At 39.0% G+C, this 18,817-nt stretch overlaps 1 protein-coding gene across 1 annotated transcript in view; it reads right to left on the bottom strand.

Annotated features, from left to right (window-relative positions):
- Positions 1-12,090: 12,090 nt before the first annotated feature.
- Positions 12,091-18,817, bottom strand: part of LOC126248787 (ubiquitin-conjugating enzyme E2-17 kDa) — an 89,570-nt gene continuing 82,843 nt past the window's right edge. Inside the window, exon 4 of the mRNA XM_049950166.1 lies at positions 12,091-12,394. Within this exon, the coding sequence (XP_049806123.1) occupies positions 12,224-12,394 (171 nt within the window). The 3' untranslated portion in view covers positions 12,091-12,223. The remainder of the gene's footprint in view (positions 12,395-18,817) is intronic.

An 18,817-nucleotide genomic window follows, 5' to 3' on the forward strand; every position in this document is an offset into this window, starting at 1 on the left:
CTTTAATCTTTGCTTATCTATGCCAAAAAGTCACTACTGAAGAAATTTTAGGCATACAGAAGGCAGTAGGAGAAGGATAATAGGCTTTGGGCTTCAGGCCAGAACCGCACTGCTGTTATGGTCGCAGGTTCGAATCCTGCCTCGGGCATGGACATCTTTGATGTCCTTAAGTTAGTTAGGTTTAAGTAGTTATAGGTTCTAGGGGACTGATGACCTTAGAAGTTAAGTCCCATAGTGCTCAGAGCCATCTGACTACTTGACACTGTGATGGAACACTATGGAGCACAGTAAAAGAACTATGATGGGCGTTTGAAAAGTCCGTGCAAAGTCCGAGAGATGGCACCACCCGCGCATATCGAGGTCATGTTTAGTTAGTAGCATCTTTGGAAAGAACGCACAGCAAGTTTCAGCCATATTGGTTTATTTCAATGTGTTTGGCATTCGTGTGAATCAAGGAAGTCGGGTGATTGTCAAAAAATGGACGAAGAGGAATTTCGTGTGGTGATTAACGATTACTTTATGAAAGGAAAAACGCCTCAGGAGACTAAAGAGATGCTTGATAAACATTACAGTCACTCTGCACCTTCGATTAGAACAGTTTATAAGTGGTTTCAAAATTTTCGGAGTGGCCATATGGGCACAAGTGATGCTGAACGCCCTGTGGAGGTTACGACTCCAGAAATCATTGATAAAATCCATGATATGGTGATGGATGACAGAAGAGTTCAGGTGCGTGAGATTGCTAGTGCTATGGGCATCTCGAATGAATGGGTACATAATATTTTGCATAAATATTTGGACATGAGAAAGCTATCCACAAGATGGGTTCCGCAATTGCTCACGCTTGACCAAAAATGGAATTGTGTGAAGTGTTGCAAGGATGGTTTGCAGCTGTTCAGGAAGAATCTGCAGGACTTTAAGCGTCATTTCGTCACTGTGGATGAAACATGGATACATTACTATACTCCTGAGACTAAACAATAGTCTAAACAATGGGTTAACAAGGGAAAATCTGCACCAAAAAAGCCGAAGACCAGTCCTTCGGCCGGAAAGGTTATGGCGACTGTCTTTTGGGATTCACAAGGGATAATCCTCATCGAATATCTGGAAAACGGTAAAACTATTGCAGGTTCATATTATTCATAGTTATTGGACCGTTTGAAAACCGAGCTGCAACAAAAACGCCGGCGATTGGACCGCAAAAAAGTCCTTTTCCATCATGACAATGCACCAGCACACACCTCAGCAGTTTTGGTCACTCCCTATTCTCCAGACTTGGCTCCCTCGGACTGCTATTTGTTCCCCAATTTGAAGAAATGGCTGGCGAGACAAATATTTTATTCAAACGAGGAGGTGATTGCAGCAACTAATAGCTATTTTGCAGACTTGGACAATTCCTATTATTCGGAAGGGATCAACAAATTAGAACAGCGTTGGACGAAGCGTATAAGCCTAAAAGGAGACTATGTCGAACAATAAAAAAGGTTTACCCCAAACACGTAAGTAGTTTTTATTTTTGCACTTTTCAAACGCCCCTTGTATATGGAGAAGACGGTACATATGTAAGGAAGAAGGAAATTCTCTCTCTCTCTCTCTCACACACACACACACACACGCACACACGCACACACGCACACACGCACACACGCACACACACACACACACACACTTAGGAGAACTATAGATAGATAGATAGATAGATAGATAGATAGATAGAGTAAAATGGCATGATTTACAGATATCGAAAACAATGGATTTGTACAGTCTGCAACACATTCACACGAAGTGCTCGTACTATGAATCCGAAGTTGCTTGAACGTTGGCCACTACAGATGCCACTGCAACAGCACAAGAACAACAAATACTTCAACGAGAACAACATGCTGCTAACCTACAGTTTTTGTTTCAATGGCAGTAACAACGTCAATCAGTGGTCACAGCTTAACTCCTACCGCCTTCGCCCTCTTCAATGACGCTTCAAAGAGCTGGGAAGGGCATTTTCATTTGTTAGAATTGTAGTAAAATTCCTTAGTCAAAATCGTTGTTACGTGATGTGGTTGCGCACCTAGCCCTCGAAGAGACGTTACAGCTAATGCAATAGCCACATCAGATCCTAGTCTTAGTGAAGTTGTTAAGATTGGTAAATCTCACGAGACTGCCACTGAAGCTCAGTATACTTTCACTTACGAAACTCAAGTGTCAAAACTAGTTAGCCGCTGTAGCGAGCAACAGTCAGCTGATGATTCTGATTCAGCATTATCTTCTTATGTCGCAAAGGCTTATCTGGGTTCATGGTGGTCTGCATTTCTGGCATCACGTGAGAAACTTGAGCATGGCGCTCTTAATTATTCCCCCTCAGTATCGAGTAAATCGCTTTCAGTACCAAATTGGAGGGGAGGGGGGAGGGTCAAACACACCTCTCCCATCCCCCCCCCCCCCCCCGCCCACCCAATATTGAAACATTCACCACACAAGCCGATGGGACTCCTCTCACCTCTTACCTTAGCAACAGACAGCAAAAGGTCATTCATTATTCACAGTGTTGAGAATGGGTCTGAGTGGGGTATGGTCAAGTGAGGGGGTGCCCCAGGGATCTGAGTTGGGGCCACTCCTGTTCCTTATTCATATGATATACCCTCTAGTATTACGGGTAACTCTAAAATATTTCTGTTTTCTGATGACACTAGCTTGGTAGTAATGGATATTGTGTGCAACACTAAAAAAAAAAAATGGCTCCGAGCACTATGGCACTTAACTTCTGAAGTCATCAGCCCCCTAGAACTTAGTTAAACCTAACTAACTTAAGGACATCACACACATCCATGCCCGAGGCAGGATTCGAACCTGCGACCGTAATGGTCGCGCGGTTCCGGACTGTAGCGCCTAGAACCGCTCGGCCACACTGGCCGGCTGTGCAACACTGGCTCGGTTTCAAATAGTGCAGTTCATGACCTCAGTTCATGGCTTGTAGAAAATAAACTAACGCTAAATCACAGTAAGACGAAGTTTTTACAGTTTCTAGCGCACAATTCAACAAAACCTGATGTTTTAATTTCACAGAGTTGGCATATGATTAGTGAAACTGAACAGTTCAAATTTCAAGGTGTGCAGATAGATAGTAAGCTGTCGTGGAATCCCACGTTCAGGATCTTGTTCAAAGGCTTAATACTGCCATTTTTACTATTCGAATGGTATCTGAAGCGAGCGATCGTTCGACACGAAAATTAATCTACTTTGCTTATTTTCATTCACTAATGTCGTATGGTATTATATTTTGGGGTAACTATTCCCATTCTAAAAGGATATTTTTGGCTCAGAAATGGGCAGTTCAGGCAATAAGTGGTGTGAGTTCACGAGCCTCTTGTCCACCCCTGTTCAAGAGTCTGGGTATTTTGACATTGGCCTCTCAATATATGTATTCCTTACCGTCATTTCTTGTTAACAATATTAGCTTATTCCCAAGAATAAGCACCTTTCACTCAGTTAATACCCAGCAGAAATCAAACCTGCATTTGGATCTGACTTCCTTAACTCTTGTGCAGAAAGGCGTGCAGTATACTGCTGCATCTATTTTCTCAATATGCTACCACTCGAATTCAAAAATCTTAGCAGCAATCCACGCGCTTTCAAATCGAAACTGAAGTGTTTCCTCATGGGTCACTCCTACAAGTATTCTGTCGAGGAGTTCCTTGAAAAATTAAGCTGATTCTTGTTGCATTGTTGATTGCGTTTACTTAAACTTATGGACTCACTTTTTTCGCGTTCATAAACATTTATTTTTATCTGTTATTACTTTTATGTTGTAATTTCATGTACTGACACGTTCCATGACCTTGGAGATTTGCTCCTCAATTTGGTCCTACGGAACTTGACGTGTAAGTAAGTAAATAAATAAATAAATAAATACATAAATATCTGTAGAACCATTAGCGAACTTCTGTAGAGATCAACCACTACTCTTTCCTGTTATAGATGCTGTTCAGGACAAGCTAATATGGCTTCAGGAAGTAGGCGTTATTTGACTGGTCTCAGTCATTTAATAGGTGACGCCTATGGTTGTCATTAAAAAACCTAAGGAGTGAGACCTGAGTTTCTCCCGGCATATACAATGTTCACGTAATTTACGATATAATGCAACCGACTGAAGTTGTCAACAAGCGTTGGTAGTTCAATAAATGCACATATTGTCATTTTCACGGAAAAACTGTAGCAAGTAAGCGCTGCGCAACGGAATTTACAACCAGGAGTGATGGTTTGGGGCCATTTCTTTTCGAAGCGGGATTCCTTAGGTTTTCATCCACTGCACTCTTACAGCACAGTGGTCCATCGACGACATTCTACGGCCCCTCCCTTCCCCCCCCCCCCTTGATAGGAAGCCATCCAGGGCTTATATTTCAGCAAGATATGCCCGCACGTACACGGCGAGAGTTTCTATTACTTGTCTTTGTGCTTGCCTCATGGTACCCTGGCCAACAAGGTCACTGAATCTCTCTCCAACTGAGAACATTTGGAGCAGGGCCCTCCTACCAGGACTCTGGCGATCTAACGTGCCAATGGGACAGAATTTGGCATGATATCCTCCAGGAAGCATCCAACAACTCTATCGATCAATGCCAGGCCGAATAACTGCTTCCGTAAGGCTCGAAAGTGGTCCAACTCATAACTGAGTTGCTGAATTTGTGGATCTCTCTCTCTCTTGAATAAATCATCTATTTTTTTCTAAAATTATAATCATTTGTTTGTCTGTACATGTACATGAAACCTGCCAATTCCGTCCTTTTCGGTTAATTCCTTCCTAGTGTGTCCATTTATTTGTCTTAGAGTGTATAATTGGGACACTTGAGTGGATGGGTTCACTCTGGAGCTGCAAGCCATAGGGAGAGATCACACCCAGACAGATATGTAAGTACTTTCATTCATCCACAGTTTTATGTATTTATCCATTTTTTCGTATCTTCTCAAAGTTTGCGTATTTTTTCGCCCATTTTCGTATTTTTCCATATATTCCACAATTCGTATTTTTCCATATATTCCACAATTTTGTGTGTTTTCACACAATTTTTCTTTTTTATAAGAGGGACATTTGAGTGGATTGGGTTATATCTGAAGTTGGGCTGTATTGGAAGTGGTTGCAGATTGATTCTATTTGTTAAATTACTGTTGGAAAGGCCAAATTCTCTTAACCTTCTCGTTCATCCACAAAAATTCCTTGTATGAGACTTGAATTGAGTAGACTGTGAGAGTGCCTAGCCCCCACTATTCACAGGTTCCTTTCTCTTTGCTTATGGTGCTACCACTTTTATCTTTTATTAGCTGCTTTTAGAGCTGAATGGCTTTCTTATATCTTCTCCTGAGAGTTTTCTTGCTTCATTTTGATTCAGTAGTAGCCCCATTAGTTCAACATCCATTTTTCTTTTCTGTGTGTGGTTTTTTTTATTCTTCTTTTCTCTTTGTAATCTTGCTTTATTCTTCTCCTACAGTTTCCTTTATTCTTCTCAAACAGTTTCCTTGTAACATCCTCCTCTACACTTTCTTTTTGTTGCTGCCTCATCAACACTGAACGAACCAAGGGTTCTACTCCCAGTCCCTCATTTGCTGCAGTTTCAAATGCAAGCCTAATCATTTTTCATATTTCTCCAACACTGTTGTGCTGCCCTGCTCCCTCTAATGTCTGTTAATATTTCTTGATACTGCCTTTTGATTTAAGGTGCCTCTAGGCCAGCTATGTTGTATTTTTGAAGGTCTATTGTACTTCCTTTTGAAGAACTAGATATACTTGCCACAATTCCTGCCCATGACAGATAGTGATCTAATTCTGTGTTGGTACCCCCGAGCCTTCTCACATCGCAGAGGTCCAATTTATATGTTGCATTTTTCAGTATGTGGTTTAGCACACTGTCTTTGGAGATTTCCATGTCCACTAACGGATGTTTTTATGTAGGAGCTGAGACGATGCAACAACTATATTACAAGACGTTGCAAATAAGATTAATATAACTCAGTTATCAGAACTTCTCTTGTGTTCACTATGTGGTCCGACTGTTTTGAACACCTTTCTTTCCACACATGGATCTTGAGGTCTCAAACAATTATTTTGATATCATGACTTGGAGGGACATATATTCTTTTCGGTAGTTCATAGAATAAATCTTTTTCTTTGTCCTCGGAGCATGAGCATTAACTATACTGTGATGAAAAATCTCTGCTTAATCCTCAGTTGTGAGAGCCTTGAAACTTTGGACATAAGCCAAATCATTAGGTGTTTATACTTACTGTGTACTGAGAATTATAATGTTACAAGTATGTGGGCGAATTGCTCACCCACCTAGGCCTGGTATTGAGGAGATAGGAATTTGTTGCACGGCTAAATATTAGCACACCCAGGGCACAGGACACACCACGGCCAGCTTGGTTAGTTGAGCGTTTCCATTCCACACGAGTTCAGTTGCAGAGACAATGACCACATTGCTGGAAATGGGTAAATCCCAGAGCTGGGAATTTGGGTGGCTCATGTTGCATTAGCTTTGTACCGAATACCCTGCAGGACATGGCGGCATGTCACACACTCTTAAAGATGGCCAAGTTACAGCTCTTTGAGAGCTGACAGGACCTCATATCAAGTATTAAAGGAAATCAGGATAAATTGGCAACCCTAAGAAAAATGATGCGTATCCAGTGATACAATAATATTTCAATGCCTTTAAAACTAAAAAAGTTAGTATTTCACAGTGAGCCTCTGAATTAATAACTTTTAATTCCTTCATATGATTTCAACACGATATCTCACATGATAGCATTGCACTATAGCTATCATCGTTGAAAGATACATATCGGTATCTATTTTATTTATTGATTTACGACATTTTTTTATATCTTTTTCATTATGCAAATGTCTGGCAGACCATCATATTCTCCACATTTACACAGCAAATGAACACAGCATGAATACCTCACATTTTGTCATACTTCGGTATTTATTGAACAAACAGTTTAATACTTTGCCAATAATTTTATTTAAATGTTGACTGCAAGTGCTATTGAAAACTGCAAAATTAAAAATGGTTAGTCTCATATGTTAGCAGACACTGCAATTCAAAACAGGGCCAAAATTCTGCCAAGAAGGCATAAAGAATAGTTAATATATTATTTAAGGACACTTGTCATTTAACACAAGTACACTTGCACAAGAATACTGGCTTATTTATTTACGAACTAACAATTACTTATATTATTTGTAAATGATCTGAAGTTATTGAACTTTTAAACATTTCTTTTATTTAAATATTGTTATAATATATTATTTAGTGGTCAAGGTGAGTCAGATCATGTATGTGCAGTAGAACCTGAGAATGATGTATTTTTGGTGGGGACAACCTTCAGTCAATGAGAGTTGGACAGTAGCAGAGCACTGCTGGAATAAAGTGGGGACTGGGACTTTGAGTGAAGAGCTCAAGGAAGCAATTCTGGACCCGACGTCAAGTTCTGGAAGCAGGCAGAACTGTCTGCACTTATTTGGTTGGATTCAATCATGAAGTGAATGGACATATATTGTTACCATCCTCATAACACTCAGTGTAACTTTACTGCATTTCATACAGGTATTTTCTGTCTGTACATTAACTTAATATCATAGGACCACTTTCCATTTATCTGAGATGTTCTTTCTTGAATAAAGAGTATTCAACACAATTCTCTGTTGCCTACATCAAATACAGACATTACAACAGAACCCTTGTTATTCAATTACTCATTTAACTTTTATTTTATGTTTCTGTGTATTTTATTACATCACAATTATAACTAATGCATAGAATATTTGACTGCAGGATCACAGCTAGAGATTATTATTTGCAGCAAGTTAGTTGCAGGGCATGAAAGCAGACGTGCATGACTTGACCCTATGACTACATCGAGCTATTCTTTTTAAACAGAGCCATGCATAGCCCAGGTATCTGAAGTATGAGTAATCACAAGTTAAGATGCAACTGGTTTGCTCGTACGGAATGCTGTTTAGAGAACAACTACTAAGCAGTAACCGTCAGGTAATTCTGTGCCTAATTCACATCTTTCCTTGGAGCCACAATAAAATCAGTTTGCTTCTTGTTTCTCCAGGATTCCACTTCCAGTTCAGTGTATTTCTTGGAGGGCTATGATACCAGACTTGAGAGAAAGAGAAAGAGAGAGAGAGAGAGAGAGAGAGAGAGAGAGAGAGAGAGAGAGTGTTCCATCAAATAATATTTTTTAGGCAAGCAGACAATACAAAGATTGTATGTCATGTTCCTATATAACTAACTATTTTCATTTGTTTCCTTTTGTTTTCCCATAATCCTGTCCTTTTCTGTGCTGAGTCTACTTTGTTTAATTGGTATGGCTTTTTCCATTGTAGTTTGACGAACTTTTTGTTTTTAGTGATGAGCTGTCAACTTGTCGACCAACTCCCTGCCAATTTGACTGAGATTTGTATTTCAGGTTAACTGCCCTTGGCATTTTGGCTTGATCATGCCAAAAGATAACCTCTTTCCCTATTATGCAGGACACATTTTGTCTGGCTTCTCGGTTGAGGACCGTTTGGCACTGGTGGTCCTGCTACTGCCAGCACAGACTTCTGTTTCATTGGAGCATGCAAACCCTCCTGCCTGACAATGAAGGTGTCTTAGTTAATGCAATTTCCTATGAGAGGGCCCTAGTAGCTGTTTCTTCAGAAGTTTTATAACACTGTGTACTGCAGACAGTATCTCTAATCATGAAGTGTTCTACTATGTACCTTTCTCTCCAGCGGTTGGACAATTCCTCTTTTAAACTTGAGTCACAGTTCCTCTATATGCTCCTGTCCAAAGCTAAATATTTCAATATCCTCCTTTGTACTTTTGTCTGCCCCTGTAGGTCAGTGTTCAGCATGTCTGCTGCAATGTGAAGGTTCTGGATTTGATTCCAGGTTTTTCCTTGGATGGGAGGTCTGGAACAGGCTGCAATCAGATTCGTGATGGCAACTCAGGAGCTACTGAAGCAAGAAGTAAGGCTCCAAAGTCAAGAATGCCAACAATGGCTGGGACAGTGGTGTGCTTACACCACACCCCTCCATATCGCCTCCCAATGACACTACTGGCAGTTGATGAAATGGCAGGCTGACAGTTCTGAATGGCCAGTCTGGTCTGCTTTGTACTTTGATAAACACTGTTGGTACAACTGTCTCATGGTCATTGACCCCAATTTCAATGTGAAAACCATCAAAGAGGTCAGGTCTACTTGTTGGCCGAGCGAGTTTCATTGAGCCAAGAGTTTCATTGCACTGTGATACACAATATTCTACTGTCACACTCAAGAGTAGTTGCTGACACATGCAAAGAGCAGTAGGGTCTATACATTCACATATCTGTAAGCGAGCATGGAGATCCAATAAGCAACAGTAAGCACAATGATACTCTATGCACTGATGGTAAGGGCTGTGACACACACACACACACACACACACACACACACACACACAGTGCACTAGAGCTGTGTGTTTCAGACATTACCACCCATCAAATGGAACCCATTTCACATGTACCACTAAAATGCACATGTCACAACAGGAGACTATGCTGGCATTGGTTTGTGGCATGTGGTCAGTCTTCCCGTATTGTCGCTGGAAGTTTCATCACTCCCACAATATTCTATACAACTATGAAATTGTACTACCAGAAACATACAACTTCCTATCCATCTCTGCAACACATGGTCAACCTTCCCATACTGTCACTGCATTTTTAATCACCCTTACACTATTCTGAACAATTATGAAGGGACACTATTGGTGACACACAACTTCATATCCACCTTGCACTGACTGTGATTGTTTTCCACTCTGCCAATGATTTAGCTATGTTTAATGTCATCCAAACATATTCTGCGCCACCTTGTTTTGCTACAACTACATTATTGTAAACCAAACATAAAATATTCTGTAAGAACCACTATACACAAGACCATTCCCATACATACTATAACAAGCATTCTAAGCCGTCTCACAACGTCATTCCATACAGGTCACTTGTTTATATGTTGGCGTCTCACATTTTAGCCCACAGTGTCGTCACAATAATTATTTGTATCCCTGAATTTACGAATGTGTGTGCACAATAAGATACCTATAAGTTCATGTAAATGATATTTGTTAAAAAGAGGTTTATTTTTTAAAATTTCAATAAAGCCAAGAAATTAGCAAACCCATTTGCAAATCATCATTATCAAATTGAGACTGTAGCAATACTAAGTGGGTGGTGGAGCATGCAGTAATGAAGTGGTGTCTGGAGACATTCAGTGAAGATTTTCAACTTACATTGTAGATTACTTAATAACCGACTTACAAAATGTTGAAAATTAACTTGATATTTTTGTCTGATACTGGCAAGTTTGATGTTTGTAAAACCAAGGACTGCTGTGCATGTCAATGAAAAATAAAGGTCCGGAGCAACTGCAGTAATAATTTGGTTCAAAACATGAACTGATTGCTATTGATTGCTATTTGTCAAAAACTGATAAAATATCAAGCATTTGCCCAAGTGTGAAGACAAACAGATGGTCTATTTTCCAATGTAAAAAGCCAATAGTAGCTTCCTTTCAATATTAATAAGGTAATGATTTATCACTTTCAAAAGAGAGGATACTCATAATATAGTGTGTGTCTCAGACATCTGCAAGCAGCAATCTACTATATGAGGTATGCAGAAAAACTGTTTGGGTTTAAAAGGGTAGGATGACTGTGCTGGCAGATTTAAGTTTTTAACTAGTTTGTGAGGCTTGATTTGGAGGTATGGTAGCCATAAAACGCAAAGCTTTCATTTCTGTTTCTGGTATCTCTCAATTTTAATGTTAGTAAGAGTTGTGTAGATATTCTAATTCCGTTTACATTTGAAAGTAATATTTTGATAAGAATCACCGACAGATTTTTTAATTAAAATAATCTGTTACATTATTTTCATCAGCCTATTACTGCAACTAATAAATATTCACAAGAAAACACAAAAACTGTAAAATCTGATAATATATTAAAATATCTGCAATTTGTTTACACTCATTATAATTCATGTTCCTCAAACAATACGAAGTTTCACCTGACAAGTTCTCAACAAATCAATCTTTGTACTGATAATAGAACAATTCTCTCTCTCTCTATTGGAATGAAACAGTCTAACCAAAAGTACCTGGATGCCACCTGAAAAACAGTATGCGTGGACAAAATCTGTTGCCAGTTACATGAATGTTATACTTTTAATAAGTCAGTGTAGAACATTTGTCACTGTTAAGAAGAAGAAGAAGAAGAAGAAGAAGAAGAAGAAGAAGAAGAAGAAGGAGGAGGAGGAGGAGAAAGTAAACATGGACTGACCGAAGCCCAAAACTGAGTGTAACAATTTTTGATCTCCAGAGCCTGATGACAGTACAATGTATTAACTATAAACCAACAATCGTCCACTGCTCTACCCCATGTACTCCATCACTGCAGTTTTTCACTATGGAGAGTGTTGTAAAGGTGAAGAATATGTCAAATGCGTTAGATGCCATTAAACTAATTCCCCTCCCACCCCAAAAAAGGTGCATGCGCCACACACGCAACTGATAGCAGTTTCAGGTGGTTGTCTGGGTATTTTTGCTTATATTGTTTCACATATGTGTTAAATGATTTGCCATTTGTTGTAAATCACAAAAACCTAGCAGCAGCAGTTACATAAGTAAAAAAGGAGAGAGACAGTCATATTTAATACTAAAGTGTTTGAAATCAGTTACATCCGATGGAACTCCAATAATGTTAATCACACAATTAACAAAAATTTGTAAGTAATCCACATGCATGGCTACAGTACTTAAAATCTGTAGGCAGATCAGAAAACTCAACTTATTTGTCACAACATTTTGCCCTGCACAGAAACTATCAAAAATTTAGAAACTTTTACACAGTTTAAGGAAAGAAAACAAATTGTTGCCTCCTGCACACAGTGTGAAAGCAGTTCTTACAGGTTCAAATGGCAAGAAACATATAAAAAAATAAAATTTTGAAAGACAGCAGTAGAGAGCAGTTCTCTCTATTTGAAACAAAAATACCTCTGCATATAAAAACAAAAGTGAAATTTATTTTTGTTATTCAACAAAAGAGTTACTTCATTCTCACTACATCATCATACATATAACTTTATATAGTTTGTAGACACTGGAGACACCCACATACAATGTCTTCTGTTACTCTCTAAGGTTGGCCATTGTCATCCACAGTTTCTTCTCTGCTTTCTTGGTAATTAATCCAAGACTGTTCTACTACAGCAGAAACTCTCTTCTCATATTCCCGTTTGTTTTCTTGATATAGTTGTGCAGCAACAGAATTTGCAGGAGAATTTGGATTGGGCTCATCTAAGAGAGACTAATAAAAAAAAAAAGTTCAGTTTATTCATTTGTTACTTTCATGTCACATATACATGGGAATTTGTGGTAGTATATTGCGTTAAAGAAAGACTGGTGATAATTCAGACAGCTCACAGGTAATGATATACCAACTGACTTACTTCACGCACATACACAATCATACTGCAGATCATGTCATGAAATTTTTTCAGTTTTCTTATCATTTCACCACTTACAAACATTGTTTCAAGCACATTACAATATTATGGACATACAAAAAACCAATGGGAATGAAATATCTTATCCAATCAGATACAGGTCTCTAAAGGTATTAGAAACAAGAGATTCTGCATACAACAGTTAAACAAACATTGCATTTGTTTGTGAAGTTGACATCCGGTTGCACTTACCTGGTTTATTCATCATATTCTTGCACAGTATCCCATTCGGCCACTGTCATTTCATTAATCCCAACCGTTTGGTATTAATTTCACATAAAACAGGCAGTCAGTTACACTGACGTGACAAAAGTCATCGGATACCACCTAATATCGTGTTGGACCTCCTTTTGCATGTATAGTGCAGCAACTCGACATGACATCGACTCAACAGGTTGTTGAAAGTTCTCGGTGGAAATATTGAGCCATGCTGCCTCTACAGCCATCCACAATTGCAAATGTGTGCCAGTGCAGGATTTTGTGCATCAAATGATCTCTCTATTGTTTCCCATCAATGTTTGATGGGACTCATGTCGGGTGAATTGGATGGCAAAATCATTCCCTCAAACTATTAAAAACTGTGACTCAGTGATGTGGGGCAGTGTCATCCACAAAAATTCCACTGAAGTCCATGAATGGCTGCAAATGGTCTCAAAGTAGCCAAAAATAGCCCTTTCCAGTCAATGACTGGTTCAGTTTGACCAGAGGACCCAGTCCATTCCATATGAACGCTGCTCACACCATTGTGGAGCCACCACCAGCTTACACACTGCCTTGTTGACAACTTGAGACCATGGGCTCGCAGGGTTGCACCACACTCAAACTCAAACATCAGCTTTTACCAACTGAAATCGGGACTCGCCTGACCAGACTATGGATTTTCTCCAAACAATACGGTCACGAGCCCAGGAGAGTTGCTGCAGGCGATGTCATGCTGTTAGCAAAGGCACTCTCATCAGTCATCTGTTGCCATAGCTCATTGACACCAAATTTCACTGCACTGTAGTAGCGGGTATGTTTGTCCTATGTCCCACATTGATTTCTGTGGTTATTTCACGAAGTGTTTTGTCTGTTAGCACTGACAACTCAATGCAAACAGTCCTGCTCTCAGTTAAGTGAAGACCATGTGCCACTGCATTGTCTGTGGTGAGAGATAATGCCTGAAATTTGTTGTTCTTGGCACACTCTAGACACTGCAGATATCTGAGTACTGAATTCCTTAATGACTTCTGAAATGGAATGTCATATGAATTTATCATCACCTACCATTCCATGTTCAAAGTCTGTTAATTCCTGTCATGCAATCATTATCACGTCGGACACCTTATCACATGAATCATCTGAGTACAAATGACAGCTCCGCCAATACACTGCCCTTTTATACCTTGTGTATGCGATACTATTGCTATCTGTATATGTGCATATCACTACCCCATGACTTTAGTGATCCAGTGTATTATATTTTACTTGCCAAAACCTGTCCGATTAAAAGGGATGCACATCAAAGATGCAACACAGGACACTACAAATAATGAACACACATACATATTATTCCCTCCTTCTTCCTTCCAATCATTTAACACATATTTTTTGTTTGAGTCATGTTCTAGCATCTCTCTCTCATCCCTCCCCCCCTCCTCCCCCACCACCACATGCATGCACATCCCTGAGCGAAGTGGCAGAGGCGAGACATTGACTCTATATTTGGGAGGACAGTGGTTCAAATGCCCACACAGCTATCTAGATATATGTGTTCTGCAATTTCCGTAAATCAGTTTAGGTGAATGCCTAGACGGTTCCCTCAAAGGACACAAATAATATCTTTCCCTTACCTGAGCTTGTGTTCTGTCTCAAATGACCTAGATGATGAGACATTAAACTCTAGTATCCCCACACCCCCCTCTCTGCAGACAGATGAGATTCTTCCGTGACAACATGTTTTTCTAATACATCATTAACTCCAAAATAATGGTCTGTAAAACCATTTACTTGTTTTATCACATTTAGCCTTGCAGCCTCATTCCAGAAATGGTAGTTGATATTGAGTACTTTTCATGATCCCACATGTTTGACATAGAAATGGTACCCAATCCAGCACTGACATTTTCGTGTAGCAAATATACAAACACGTCACACAAATTAGAGAACACATCAGATCAAACCAGATTTTCACTTCCATAATGGCCTTCATATTACTAACAGAACCCTGAGAGATTTTATTACGAAAGTATATCAGCAGCAAAGCGTTCTAGTGAAAGCACTGCAATATAATTACAACACTGCCATGTAATGATCGGATAGTTGCCACATCACTGAAATTTACTGCAAAATATGAAGCTAATGTAAGGACTAAAGCAGTCCTCGCACTGAAATGTGTGTTGTACAAACTCCTATACAATTACGTGCAACTAATATTACCTATGTAATGTAACTGGATAGATAAAAAAGTCTACTCACCAAGTGGCAGCAGGAGAACACACATTGAAAAAAAGTTTTACTTATGCAAGCTTTCGAAGACAGTGACTACTCCTCCCAGCACAAGGGTTGAAGGGCAAGTAAAAATGGTGAAGGAAAATGACTGGAGAGGTTTAGAAAATGGGACAGAGTTCAGAAAATTCACTCAGAACCCTTGGTCAGCGGAGACTTACTGGACAGGATGAGAAGGGAAGCCTTTCCTTCTCATCTCATCCACTAAGTCTCCCCTGACCTGGGATTCTGGGTGACTTTTCTGAACTCTAGTGCCTTTCCTGAACCTCTCCTTTTCCTTCACCACTCTTCCCTCCCTTTCAACCCTTCTGCTGGAAGCTTACATAAGTAAAACCTTTTTTTAATGTTTTTTTTTCTGTTGCCACTTTGTGAGTAGATTTTTTTATCTATCTAGTCACATTATACTGTCAAAATTGATTATTTTTGCTGTTATAATATTAGCTATGGACAATTACCAGAATGCTGTAAGTTTCAAACAACCAACAGAACCCAAATGTCTAATGAATTACCCTACTTTCAGCTTATAATAGACTCTAAAATTTGCTTTACAAATACCAAAGTTTCAACAGATGGCTTGGCGTAACTGTCCAGGAGCTGTTGATTTAGAAGTACAAACCTAAGTGTCTTAAATTTATTAGCAAAAAAATCATTATTATGGGCTTTCTACAGAATTAATTTTTTTGTTAACCAGTTTTCAACTTGCAAGGCTATCATCGGACTTTAACATACTATTGTTGTTGGAGATGATGGCCTCATAAGCCAAAAACTGGTTAACAAAACAAATTATTACTGCAGAACATACATAATATTGTGGTTTCCATTTATAATTATGAAGTTTTTGTACTATGAAGTTACAGAAGAACCAGTCTACAGGTCTTAAATTTCTTTAATTTTTTATTGGAATTCCTGTGTGACAGCTAGCGGTGATAATTGCATGTAAAAGAGCAGAACTTTACTAGTTTACTTGGTTTATAGTGTCCAACACAAAGACAATGAAATAGTCTATTCACTGCTGTTAGGAGGTGATACTAAGTTGATAGCACCAGTAATGGGGTGTATTCCATTAGTTGTGGAACTGAAGGAAACTGGAAATTATTCTAATAGTGTAACACAGCAATGGACTCACAGAAAAGAATTTGCCAAGTTATCCAAGATTTTCTCTTCATCAGATACACTACATAACTTAATCTATAACAATTATTTGTCTTCTGCCTTTAACAAACCAAATTTTAACACAATTAATAGATAGAAGAAAGATGAGAAAAAAGGCATGCTTGGGTCTGCTGTAAGTCACTTCTACACAGCTATATCTGAAAGTGCCACCAGAGCTATTAACACGTAATCATTAGTTTACAATCTAAAATTGGGAAACCATGCTTTTTATTGGGATTAACAGATAATCTCAATATCTTACTGAAGATGGTAAGCACTGTGCAAGCTGGAAAATATGATATATCTGTATATCTGTTCAAATCACACCAACTCTGCCTAACGCATTCGAAACTGATTACATATGACAGGGTGTTCAAGAAGTAATATTTGTCAAAGCTAGCAGAAAAATTCCTATAATGATATGTCCGGAAGCCAATACCTGCTGGGATATGGGTCTCAGTTCACAACCTGCGTTTTATTTACAATTGAGGCAGGATTCACAAGAGATGGCATAATAAATTACCACAATCCACACATGGGGGGAGATGCAAATCCTCAGGCAGCTGTGGAGGTGAGACATTAGGATCAAGTATGGGCAGGAATTGTCAGTGACACTCTTAGAGCCGTACACATTACCAAACAGATTAACAGGTACTGTGTACCACAGATTTCAGTTAAATTACCAGTGCAAAATTTAGTACTTTACACCTGCAGAAAGACAGTGACTGGTTTATGCACAACACGGCACCTCCTCATTTTCTACGGATCATGCGGCAGTACCTCACCTCGATGTTTCCTGGCCAATGGCTTGGTCCAGGTACTGTAGCATGGCCTTCCCAATCACCAGACGTGAATCCATTGGATTTACGGTTAAGGGAACATTTAAAGGCATAAAGGACATTTGAAACCCTCGACAACATGCAGATGTTACAGGAGCATGTGACCAATGCATCCTATGCAATCTGACTGGAGCCAGGTGTATATGAAAGAGTGCACGATTCACTTCAAAGATGGGCTGACGGCTGTGTCAGGTTGCATGGTGACCACATGCAGCACTGCCCATAGCACCTACTTCTACATTACAGACACATGGGAATGAGAGGACAGATTGGCCCATATCTCAATTGGTATTGGTTTACAGAAATATCATTACAGGAATTTTTTGTCCAGTTTTTTACAAGTACTACCTCCTGTATGAATATGTGACACTTTTTTTAAACATCCTGCGTGTGTTTGGGGGGAGGGGGCGGGGGGGCACAATACAGTTAGTCAGCAATATGTAACATTATTTGTACTCTCTAAATCAAAGCAAGCGTTTAGAAAGTAGTCAAGATGGAAATTGTAACACAAGATTATAAAAATATGTTCACATTATACAATGATGTAATCTACATCATTCAAATAATGTTCACTTCTAAGGTGCACACCAGATGATTAGTTGGCTATATATTATCTACTTACCACCAGAAAGCAAGGGGCCTACATTCAGGCAGTAGAAAGGACATAGCGCGCATCCTCTATTATAGCACCACAGCAGACTCAGTGGTTTATGTTAAAGTTGTACTCAAAACTGTAGCTAACTTAAGAGTTTTTACAGATGGCATTACTTCTCAGAGTTCAAAAGGCTTATTAATGCAGAAAGTGACCAATAACTATAACAAGATTTATTTGTTGAACCTACATACTGATACTGCAGCCAAAAATGACGCTTATGTTGTCCTAGATACCCAACCTATATTATACCAATATTTTGTAAGACAACAATAAATTATATAAAATTTGTGGAATGCATGAAGTTTCCACACAACAGATATTATTCAAAACACCAAATTAAGATGTTTAACTACACTGCAGGAATCCACAATACAAAATATACTCTCTCAGTACCTCAATATGTTATCATGTGCACTTTAATGAGTCTGACTAAACCACCATGTACAGTCATAAGAACATATAAAATGTATGGCTACTAAAGGCATGTTTGCTGTGATTATTCTGGCTTTATAGTTCTCTCTCTCTCTCTCTCTCTCTCTCTCTCTCTCTCTCTCTCTCTCTCTCTTTTAAAAAAGGAAACTATAATGAAGGAAGCAGAAGTACACACTGAGTAAGGCAAGCCTATGTATCATGTTTAAGAGATAATTTCAAATCATTTTATCACACACTTTTTTCTGATGATCGTACACATATCCTTAGCTTAAGCACGTTATCAGACAAACAGCAATGTTTGTTTTCGATAGGCAAATACATTACCAAGATAATTTGTCAAGTCATCATTGAACACAGAATTTTATTCAACTAACATCCACAGATAAAATAATTCATGTTGAGTAAAAAATACCATTGTAGCTGTATGGTTGCTTTATTTAAAAAGCATGACCAAATTTGTAATGTTAGTTACATCATCAGGTGAGGGCCTCAACAAGAAGACACTGTGAAAAATACAGGAAGTGACAATCCTGGATAAAACGAATGTCAGATCATTGCCAAAAGTGGCTGAACACAAGTGATATAAAATGTGACAACGACCAATACTTACACTTACAACATAATACTGGAACACAAAGTATATTAAACTTTTTGCTCTG

The sequence above is a fragment of the Schistocerca nitens genome, chromosome 3 (genome assembly GCF_023898315.1).
Source record: "Schistocerca nitens isolate TAMUIC-IGC-003100 chromosome 3, iqSchNite1.1, whole genome shotgun sequence".
Classification (NCBI taxonomy): Eukaryota; Metazoa; Arthropoda; class Insecta; order Orthoptera; family Acrididae; genus Schistocerca; species Schistocerca nitens.